The 11,593-nt window shown below is 37.6% G+C and overlaps 1 protein-coding gene across 6 annotated transcripts in view; it reads left to right on the forward strand.

Annotated features, from left to right (window-relative positions):
• The window catches only part of tafa5a (TAFA chemokine like family member 5a), a 265,035-nt gene extending 254,059 nt beyond the window's left edge, over positions 1-10,976 (forward strand). For 3 of the 6 annotated variants that reach the window (XR_006369721.1, XR_006369722.1, XR_006369723.1), the window contains 2 exons: positions 1,330-1,503; positions 9,455-10,971. Coding sequence is in view for 3 of the 6 variants with exons in the window: in XM_044107503.1 (XP_043963438.1) it covers positions 9,455-9,463 (9 nt within the window). In the remaining 3 variants the exon portion in view is untranslated. Of the gene's footprint in view, positions 1-1,329; positions 1,504-9,454 lie in introns of all 6 variants that reach the window. The other 3 variants (XM_044107503.1, XM_044107505.1, XM_044107504.1) reach the window with 2 other exon arrangements.
• The last annotated feature ends 617 nt before the right edge of the window (positions 10,977-11,593 follow it).

The following is an 11,593-nucleotide window of genomic DNA, read 5'->3' on the forward strand; positions in this document are numbered from 1 at the left end:
GAGGTGTTAACAGGGAGTGAAGCAAGAGGAAGGGACATGGTAAAGTCCGTCTTTTAAAGTTCTTATCAGCAAACTAAGAGCCCGGGGGAATAATCTGCTAAGTAAGCTTAAATTTAAGCTTCTTCTGTGCAGCGAGTGGAAAAGTCCACTTTTGTGTTTCAGCCAAGTGTCCACATTGCTTTGCTCTACCGCTTTAACAACATCAGGATGGATGAAAAGAAAGTGACTTTACAAGCATCGATTGATGTGGAGTTTATGTTGAGAAAAGAACTTTTGAGAGTTGAAGCATAATTCAACATGTCAGAATGTCGGCGCTGCAGTTTTTGTCATAAGCTCTTAAAATGTAACTATTTATCTAAATGTTGTATTTAACCTCGATTTAAAAGCCTTTATGTTTCTACCAAGGCTGAAAATGAATAATAGCTCAGGAAAGGCAAGCAGTGTTTCTTTGGCTTGCACCAGTCATACACAGCTTAATTCAGATATAGGTAATAAAAATGCTACTAACAAAAAACATTAAATGAAAAGAGCAATAAACTAATACATTTATGCATCATGTTGTAGTAAACCACTGCTTTAAAAACAACCAAAAGCTTTTTTTCTTGATTTAAGTGAGTCGACAGTTTCTGAACATCTCAGGTTTCCAGGGAGTTGGTTCCATTTTTGCAAGAGTTGCACCTGATTGATTTTCCATAGATCTGTAATGACATAAATACAATAATAAAATAATTCACTAGTTTTTTTATATGCTGTGCTCTGACAGGAAACCCTATTGTGATCATGAGTTTTAAGGCAATGTTGTCATAGTTGAGTTCTGTGTTCATATCCAAACCAAGTGTTGTGCATTCTTTATGGACTTTATTGTACTTAAAGAATTTTAACGAAGAAAAAAAATCACTTTTTTACCAATCATGTCAATCCATCTCTATGTGTTATTGACTGTAGTTGGTGTCGTTTATTGGATTAGTGTGAGAAAAAAAATCCTTGCCTTTCTATCCTTTCTGCTCCCAAATTTTGGAGGTAATCTCTGATAAACCAGAACAATACAGAACATACTTTCGCTAATTCTAAACTTTATGTAGTAACTCCATAGGTATTTCAATAATAACAATAGTTTCCTTTTCAATGCTGCATTTTAACAAAGCCAGAGCTGGACTATTTGACTTAACTAGCCTTTTTCCACCAACACAAGCCCAGAACAACCTGTAAATTAAAAGCACCAGTTTCCCTTCTAAATAAATTGGTAGTGGTGGTGTTGATGGGGGATGAGACCGTCTAAAATAGAATAAATAACCATCGCCCCCTTCCCCTCTTCCTCTCTTCCTTCAGGCTCTATGACGCGACAAGAGTTCCCCTCGACATTCTTGCACTATGGAGAGCATTGATGACCCCTTGACAGACAGCCAAAACCCACCAACCAACACCACCACCACCCACCAACACAACAGCAACCCCACCCTAACCCTGATCGCAGAGCACCAAGGGCTTCTTTGACGCTGCAAGGTACAATAAAAACCCTGTTTTACAACCCTTATGTTTTTTTATTTTAGAGAAAGCTCATTTAAATCAGTGACCAGGCTGAATTAGTTTGTTGCAATTATTAAAAATTGTAAAGTGAAAGTAAAATGATGCATTGGTTGTACATTTCAGGTGTTGAAGTCATTTTAACTTTGAACCATATCACGATTTAGAATGTTGTCAAGGGCCAATTGGGGCAGACTGTATTGGTAAAACCCATTAACAACCTGGTAAAATATTCCTAAATACGTTTTTGCATTCCATAAGTTCTTCTTAAAAATGAATAATACTGAATATCTTTTCACATTGATCAGTCCCTCCAGGATTTTGTCATTTTTATTTTTCCCCTTTACAATCAAATTCACAGAAGTTGTTGAGCTAATTTAAAAATATTTGCAAGGATATGCATTGCTTATTTTATTTTATTTTATTTTTATTTTTTTTACTCCAGTGACAGTATAGACTGAATAAGCTAGGTTTGTAGTTGACTCGTTGAACTTGACGCGACACAAATTATGCCATCCTTGCACCTGCCGGTTGGCCTCACGCTATTATTTCCAAATGATGATGCCTGCTCATGTACCTCTGAATTTTTGCAACTTTTAACACAAAAATATGGTGGATTGCTGTTGGGCTGCACCAGCACCCTTAGGGCATAGAAGGTTTTCCTGGGAAAACTCTGAACATGACATCAATTAAGACTGAGGAAGCAGTGTAGTAGTGGTAAGAAATACTGCCACCTACAGGTGGGAAAACAAACTAGCATGCGACTGAAAATTTTTAATTTATCACGCTAAGATTTGATTTATTGTCTTTTTATTGCAGCAGGTGTGTGCCTCACTCTAATTGATGTATTGAACAGCTTACCAAATCTTACTTCAAATTTCTCCACCACTTTATTCCTGACCTGTTTGCTGGAGGAAATTTCTTGCATGACAGTTTTAGAATTTAAATTGTAGAAAAAAATTAAAACAAACAAAAAAAAAAATCACCTGTACAGCATGTATATTTTTTCCACTCTTCAGACATGATAGAGATCAGGGTGTGAAGACATTTACAAGGCCCTTCATTCAAAGGAATATGTTTATAGCCTTATCCTAAAAGCTTAGAAAGAAGTACAACATCAAGCATACAAACAGTGTTTGCTTGGTTGTTTGTTTGGCTTCCTCATTTTCTCTTGTGTATGTTTAGCCACTGAAAATCCATGTGTGCAGCAAATTTAATACAATTCCCCCCCCCTAAACTTTTATAGGCACACCTTATATTTTCCCTTACAATTGCCTTGCTGCGACAGGTTGCATCAGGCTGACAAACAACGCCGGGCGCCAGACAGACCGGGATATTAATACATGCGACTGGGAAATAGAGAGTAGCCGCGCTGTAAATTTAACATGTGGCACAATAAAAGGGTTGAGGCCGAAGTCGTAAAGATGGCCGCTCTCACGGAGAAAGCCAGCGTCGTCTGTTGAGTCAATACTGTCGCCATTTATGGCCGGTGTTATGATTCGCTTTTGAAGCAAAGATTTGATCCTGCTGCTTTTCGGTCCAGACTCGTCTGTGTCCACAGCAGATGCCAGACTATATTTAGACACAGAGCTCGATTCCTGTTGTCGACTCTTACAGCTGTAGTGCGCAGCTCTGTTTACTCAGGCTGGATAGAAGCATTTGGTCCTTTAATTGAGTATCAGGAAAGAGCGTCACTCTCTGTTTACACTACAAAAGTATTCCTACCTGTTAACATTTTCTGCACTTTAACTTCATGCTTTATGAATTTTATTGGGATTTTATGTAAGGGAAATAATTAATTTTTTGACCATTTTCATACATAAAATATTAAAATGTGCACCCTGCACTGAACCCCTTTCAATCTGAAACCCCTAAATAAAATCCAGTGTTGAGTTGATGTTCACTCTACTAAGTTGTTAGTGGCAAACCGTAATTAGATTTTTGCCTTGCAGTAGGAATTGAAGTCAGAGACAGTTCAACAAAGTATTAACTCAGAAGGGCTTCAAGAAAACTAATAAAAAATCTCATTCATCATTTTACTTCCTTTCTTGCATTTTCTGTTGGACCTGCTGAGTTGGTCTTGTATTTAAAATCCCAATGTTTGTCATTGTAACGAGCCAAAATGTAAAACAGATTTCAAGATGTAAATTATAATTTTTTGACTTACAAATGTTCAAGCTGGAACCTTTGTATTTTCACGTTTCTGGTTACGGATGCGTAAATCACTTCTTAGCCCACTGACACTAAATTTTGCTTACAAAACACAACAGCTAATTCGCAACACCCGATCCTAGAAGGACCTTTGACAGTTACTTTTAATGAAAATTTAAGACGAACATTAAATACAATAAAATAACGAAACAATGTTATTTAAAACTGAGATATGCCCCATTCCTGATGTCAGCGTCTACAGTTCACATTTCTAAAGAAGTATATATTTTTTAAAGATTTCAAATTTTTAAAGGTTTTTTCAAGATTTTTTTCAAGATTTCAAATTTTTAAAGGTTTCAAATTGAAACCTTAATAGATGCAATAGCACTTTGCACCAATCTGATCGCTGAATAATCTAAATAACAAATTAAAAACTATAAATATCTTTGAGTTCCCGTGTAGATTTATTATAGAATTCAGCACCAGCAAGAGTTTCTCATTTAACAAATATATGGTTTTTGATTCAAATGCAATTAATTACTGACCCTTCAATTTACTCAAATTTTTTTTTAAATATGTTTGACATTTCCAAGAAGTTATTTGGTGTCCTAAACAAATCAGTGCCATTCTGTTGCGACTGTCGCCTGCCACCAGGAGTAAATCTGCTCCAATGTTTCCCTCCTGAGAATTAAGTCCTGATCCTATTGTCGAATGCACATAGTGAAATGTGTTTACTTTGATGTTCTGAGGAAATGTGCTATGAAAGGCCTGATAATGACATAACACCCCCAATAGCTTTGAACTCCCCCATCCTAATGTGAGACAGGGACTGGCGTCTGGAGGCTCGTGCATACATGTTCATGGATTTTGATCTCGGCATCTGCTTCAGGCATTATCCCAACATCACAGCACGTAATGAGCAATTTCCCGTCCCTTATTAACCTGTGGATCGTTCCTAACCTACTTGTTCTCTTATGAATATTCATCCGGAAAACTATTGTGTGAGCAAGACGGAGAATGAGCTTCATTGCGAAAAGACTTGGGATATAAAACCAGGAGAGATTCACACGAAGCAATGCGAGGTGATGCAAAAAGCAAGGTCGGATTTGTCCGACTGTAAAGATTGTACAAAATCATTTCGTCATTGGGCTGCTGCATTATTCTCGTCGAACAAGAATGAATACTTTGGAGAGCCGATGCAGATTTGTTGTCTGAAGTGTGTCCATTCACACGTTCACCGTGGGTCTCGCCACAGTGATATTTTGAAAGGGAGTCAGGAAGAGTTCACTCAGAAAATGTCAACCCAGAACTGCCATATTTGCACATTTTCACTCCCAGAACTCCTGTCAACATCTCCGTTGTGTGAGTCCATTTTTCAACCGCTTGCAAACATATTCACTCAGAACAACTGCGGATGCAATGCTTTAAGGTATGCACATTTCCATGTTTCAGTCAAAGCCCCAGGGAAAAGAATCTCTAAGTAACATAACTGAAATCGAATGTCTTCCTCTTCATCGAACTAATCCTCCCAGGCAAGTATTGATACGAATCGAGTGAATTGTTTGGCCGCTCTGTAACAAGAGGACAAGAGGCATGTTAACAAAGATGAATTTTGTTTGTCATATTCCCCAAAGAATCCTCCAGCAGTTATGAATCTGAATTTACAGTTTCATTTACTGTCATGGATGTATCAAGTTGCTGTGGCCCAGGGTGTTTCTGTTTGAGTCGGGTCAATTTGACTTACACACCTAGATATTGCCATTTTGTCAATTCTGATCGGATTGAAAAAATCTGTGGACTCTTAGGTCCTGTAGATGTAGTTAGAAAATTATTTGATGTAGGTAACACACACACACACACACACACACACATACATATATATATATATATATATATATATATATATATATAGTTTTTTGTCTTAAAAATTCAAGGACATACCCTTAGGGCCATTTGTTCTGCTGATCTTTGAGGGTTAGGGTTCTTCTAATCCAAATTTTTTTTTTTTTTAATTAACATATCTGATGATCCTCCAGTAACTCTTACTTCAGGGATCTTTTTCTGCAATTATAAAATTTAGTTTTGCTTTTAATTTTGTATGAACTTTGCAGTTGCTTTTAATAGAGCGCCTACATTCTCCTAAAATGAGATTTGGGTATGCTATATACTACAGTGTGTATGTGAACAAAAAAAAGAAGAACTCATAGAAAACCTAGTATGCAGCTAGTCTTCTCTCTAACATCTGCAGTAATTCTGCCTTTTTTTTTCTTCATTTGTGTAATTTAAATGGCATCATGCCCACTAGGAGGCTCAGAAAGACAAACGTTGTGGCATCAAATACTTGCCTGGCCAAGCAGTTTGCTGTCATGACTTTGCTTTTACCTTTAATGATTTGGCTCATTTGATGTCCAGGTCCAACAAAACCAGGACATTATCTCCAATAAACCGAGAGTCAGCGGGATGTTTAATATTCCCAAAGCATAAGACATTGTCATCTGTGATACATGATAGTACTCTATTCAACACCTGCCTCTTTCATGGCAAATTGCACCCTGTGAAATCGTCAAGAGTTTATTATTATGAATTAGGCTTCAGTGGCTCTGCAGCGCTCCTGGAAGGCATCGGCACCTCTATCAAGTTAACTGTGTGACTGGCAGTGGCCAGATGGTGAGGAGGCTGCTGGAAGAAGCTCTCTGTTGTAGATTATGTTTTTCGCACGGTCTCTGCACTGTTACTAACTGCTTTTATTAGCTTACACTCACTAAATATGTCTAAATATTTGATTTGCAAAACGCTCTTACAGTGCAATCAGAGGGCTGTAATTAACATCCTCATTTGCAGGGGAACAATGGCTAAATGTGATTTTCATGACAAGGGACCGCACGGAACAAAAGAAACCTTTTTGTTTTCTTGATAAGTGTTGGAGGAAAAAAACAATATGGCATTTATATAAATGATGAAAGACTGCAGCAAGCTGTTTGCAAGTTTAAAACTACCTTGCTTTATCCTTTCATTCTCCTGACTGCAGTGCTTTGAGACGTAAAGGGGAAATTACCTTTGCAACAGCCCCTGTTTTGTAGATTTACATTTTATCTTGCCACGTTTTTTTCACACGTAAATGTAAAATTCAGTTGATTTTGAAAATGTTTTAAGAGTTTTTTACTTAAAATTTTCCTTAGAACATTTCTTAAAACGAGCCTAAATTGATAGGTAAGAGTTGAGGTTTCTCTCTTCTCGTGGATTCTGGAGATTAACTTGACAAAACCATCGGGAAATGTTTAAAATAATTCCAATATCTTTATACCCATGCATTGTACAGAAGCTGAGAGCCTACGTTTTCTGCATACACATTTTGCCAATGGCTTTATTGAGATGAGTTATTTTCCTGATGGTTTTGTCACTATGACGAGCTAATCTCGAGGAAACGTTTGGATTTTCGAGATTAAGTCATTGTCTTGACAGAACCATCAGGAAATCAACTCATCTCGAGAAATTAGCCTGCTTTGAGAAACCCATTGGGAAATTAACTTATTTCGAGAAAACGGAAAATGAAGACATTACCTCGAGAAAAAGCGTAGGCGGAGAACGTCCGCTCTCTGCTTCCACAGGATTTTCATTTCATTCCAAACATTTCAGACATGTAAACAAACCATCTGAAACCAATCTTCCCATTTTTTCTCCACTTGATAGGTAACGTAGAGTATAATTTGGATTCTCTAGTTTTTACCATTTAAGGTTTTAAAATCTTTGTTTGTAGTCTAAATATAAAGTTTTATATGGGTAGAAAGAGCAAAATGTGACGCATGTTTCTTTGTAGGCAAGTATAAAAGTTTCACAACATCTCCATTAGGATGGTACGAAATGTCAGTAATGGCAATTGACACAATAAGCTCAAAACATCCTGTGTTTCTAATATGTAGCCATTTTGTCTCATCCCACAAAAGTAAGCAGTAAGCATGCCTCACCACTCTATCTAGTGATACCAGAACTTGTTCACATCATTGTAATGTGAACAATTTCTGATACAAATTTTGATTTATTGTCTTTATAAAGTTCTGATAATATTTTAAAAACTAATATACAGTCTGCTATTGTCAAAAAGAAATAGAATTATTTACCCACTGTGTCATGAGCCATTTTTTCACTAATTTGTACTCAAGAGTGTGGAAAGGAGAACTGTAAGTCCTGAACGGATATCCATTAAGCCTTTTGGAAATCCAGTGTTGACTCCAGCACCATCTGTTTCCACACAGCGCTAACAGATCAGATGATGGATCATGAGTCAGACTGGCAACAGGTTTACTGGAAGAAAATGCAAATGGCAGCATTTTGTTTTGTAAACAGAATAATTAATAGGATAAGACAATGCACCTCTATCTGAAGGTTAAAAATAATAAGCAGCACATTCAGTGATGTTAAAACAGACTTCAATTGGATTATTGTTGTTGTTTTTATTATTATTTTGACCAGCATAAAAATTGCATAATTATGGGGAAATGAAAGTTGATTTTTGGTTGTTTTTAAGAATAAAAATAGAGTCAAAGATGTCATACTTCCAGTTGTCTTTTGAGGGAATGTAACTTTTTTTTTTTTTGCTTTATCTTTGCGAAATAGCTCAAACTCAGATTGAATAGTGCGACTGCAAATTGCACTTTTCTTGCCACAAACAAATTTTTATTAGTTTAGGAATTTGACAAGCGTTTAACATGTTTATGCCTTGATCAAATCTATTTGAAACTGTCTCTCATAAGTCTTTTGCAGCCTTCATGTAAGCACTTTGAACTACCTTTTTGCTTAAAGAAGTGCTTTACAAACTTATTACAGTTGAAAACAGAGATTTACATTCACTGAATAAAAAGACAAATATGTTTTATTTTTCTCACTTTCTGAACTTAAATTGCACCAAATTGAGCCAAGTTATAAAATGCAGTTATCCAAATATATGTAGACTTTTGTTCTTGCAAAGTTTTGCAGCACATAGCAAATAGAAACATTTTTTGTAATTTTAACTAAACCAAATCAAGAAAAGTTTGATCTGATTTAAGGGGTTTGATTCGATGTGAGGTGTTTCAGTCAGTGAGGGAAAAAAATCATTTTCTGGTTTCAACTGTATTTTCACTCCCAAAAATGAGCATCCCATCATCATGTGTCGCCGTGGCGATGGTGCAGTCAGGACGAGGAGTTAGTGTCAGTTTTCTGCCAAAGGGCAGGTTGGTTCCGTCTGGTCTGAGCGCCTCGTTTTGCAGGTTTGTCCGACATGTCTTGTGGTAAAGTGGCTTCATACTGCATTACAAAAGTCAAATTTAATAGTAGTTGTCCTTTCGACGAATTCTCCCTATAAACCTTTGCAGCTTCTCAAAAGTTACTCCACAGCTGTCTGTGCTGAAGAAAATGAAAGTTTGACCATCATAGGCCATAATGGTAACGGTGTTTTCAGGGTGATGTGAGGTGTTTGTTACAAACCTCTGACTTTTGAAGTTTAAAGTGTTGAAAAGGTATGAATTTCTCTGCTGGGCACTATTGATGCCTACTTCCTTTGTTTTGCTTCTGCATTTCCTGTCTAAACTATGAAGTGAGAAGAAACACCTACTGCCATATAGAACGAGAAACGTTTCATGTTTAACAATGCAAACAGAAAGATGGAGGCGCATCCCTGTAGAGTTGTTAATACAAACACGCAGCGAAAATGAAAATGCAGATAAGTTTCCACATAAATGCTTCGAGATATTTCTTTTGTGAGGTGAAAAACCGAATTTATTTTTCTCTTGTGTGTTTTCAGGTGTCATAACACAACCAGAGGTGCCAAACACGGGAGTGACCGACGGAGGGAGTTTGTGCTCCTGAGGGGTTTCGGATAAACTCACTATTAAAACACTTCCCACCTCCTGTGACTCTCACCTCCGCGTCTCCGGCCGCTCCCTCACGCCGTCTGTCACCGGGTCAGCGCCTTCCTCCTCGTCAATGCATCTGCCTGTTTGATGAAAAACTTTTATTACGCCGCGGAGGACCGGACACCTTAAAATGCTTTTTGTTTTTGTTTTTTTGGTCATTGGAAGTCCAATTTTTAAGGAGCTGCTCGTTGCATTTTCAAAACAAAAGAAAAACAAAAAAAAGGGATTCCCCCCACCACCAATCACCATCGCCACCTCTCCAAGTCTTTCCGTAGTGCTGGAGTTTCCGGAGCACAGCTGGGATCATTACAGACCGAACCCTGTTGCTTCAGACCACTTGACGAGGCCGTAAAAACCAAACTGTGCGCTCTCTGCTGTGAATAGGCCTTCTGCTGGAGTCAAACTCCTTTATTTTTATAGACCAAAGAGCAAAACGACAACAAATATGATCATTAGACCAAGAGGTGGCAAAAGAAACGTATTCCTCTTGGGGGGGCAGAGGGGTTGCTACGAAATCTCTCTACTCGAACAATCGAATCAATGGAGTCCTTTTGAAATCTTCTGGACTTTTTCTTTTTTCTTCAGACTGAAGCCCACAACTTGTATTTTGGAACTGGAACTATAGGTACTGCATACGTATAACTATGTATCAACAACAACGACAAAAAAAACAAAAACAAAAGTCTGATTTGTGATTTTTCAGTAGCTATGGTTTTCGGACAGAGTCATGTCGAAGGAAATGCTACTCGTCTACAGGAGGGTACGGACGGATGCTGTCAAGTCGGAACGGGAAGAGCAAAGAATTGCCATTAAATGTATTTTGAAAGGCCCTTAAAAAGTTATATATTTAACAATTTTATATGTTGTACCTTTGTAGAGAAGCTTATTGGACTTAAATGTGGTCACAATGGCAGTTTAGTAGAACGTGAACAAACGCTGTTCTCATTACTGCTGGCTCGTAGTCTATGGTTTTCTGTTCACACCTCGGTAGCTGCTTTCTTTTCATGGTCATCTACAAGTCACAGTCTTATTAGAACCATTAACGACAAAAGAAAAAAAAAGAGGAGAGTGACAATTTCTTGAGGACTGATGTGCAGCCAACAGAACATTGTAAATCTATGGTAGTGAGTGGACGCCATTGAAATCTGCTAATTTGCTATGATATTGTATTGTACACGATGTGGAATACTGATTCATTTCCCCCTCAACGGGTTTTGATCTCTTAATTTATTTTGGTGCTTGTGTTCGTTCGCACAAATCCAGCCTCTCTCCGTTGGCAATCCGGACAATGAAGGAAGCAGAGAGGAACGATACCGAAAGGAAGCACTGCAAACATAGTCATATAAATACATTTTTTATCATGAAATATTTTAAGAATAAATTAAATACATGGAAAAAAAACGGTGGTGTTGGTGGTGGGAAGTCTGATTTCCGTTCATGATGTGTGTTTCATTCATTTTGCAGGTTTTCAGGTAGATTCTTTTTTCAGAATGAAGACCTGAGCTGCTCATCTTTTTTCCTGATCTCATAAGACAGCTGAACATGTCAGCATTTTCTAATAATTGATATCCATGTCTTTTTTTACAGTCATAAAAAGCACAGTGCCTTGCACTGCACCATGAAAGGAAATGGCACGAAAACCCCTGAAGAAGACACTGAATGCAACTTCCTCCTTCATGAAATGTAAACATCGATGCAGCAGCATAAGATTTTAGTTTCTCCTTTGGTAAAACACCTCAACCCATTTGTACAGCTAACATTTGAATCATGCAATTGTTTTGGTTGTATTTACCCAGGATGCCCTTCCCAATTTTGGAGCCATCTCCAGTCAGAAGAGTCAAAGTTCACTTCAACCAAATGGTTTTAAGGTGGACCAGAGTTCAGTCTCACATTCACACCTCCTCAAACAAACCGGATGTTCTGAGCATGGAGTACCTTCTATGGAAAACAAAGTAATCATTTTACTGCAGCAATGTCACAGTGGATGGCTTTATCAAGGAGAGAAACTGAAACAGTTGAGCCCTGGA

Source organism: Gambusia affinis, linkage group LG23 (assembly GCF_019740435.1).
Source record: "Gambusia affinis linkage group LG23, SWU_Gaff_1.0, whole genome shotgun sequence".
In the NCBI taxonomy this organism is placed as follows: Eukaryota; Metazoa; Chordata; class Actinopteri; order Cyprinodontiformes; family Poeciliidae; genus Gambusia; species Gambusia affinis.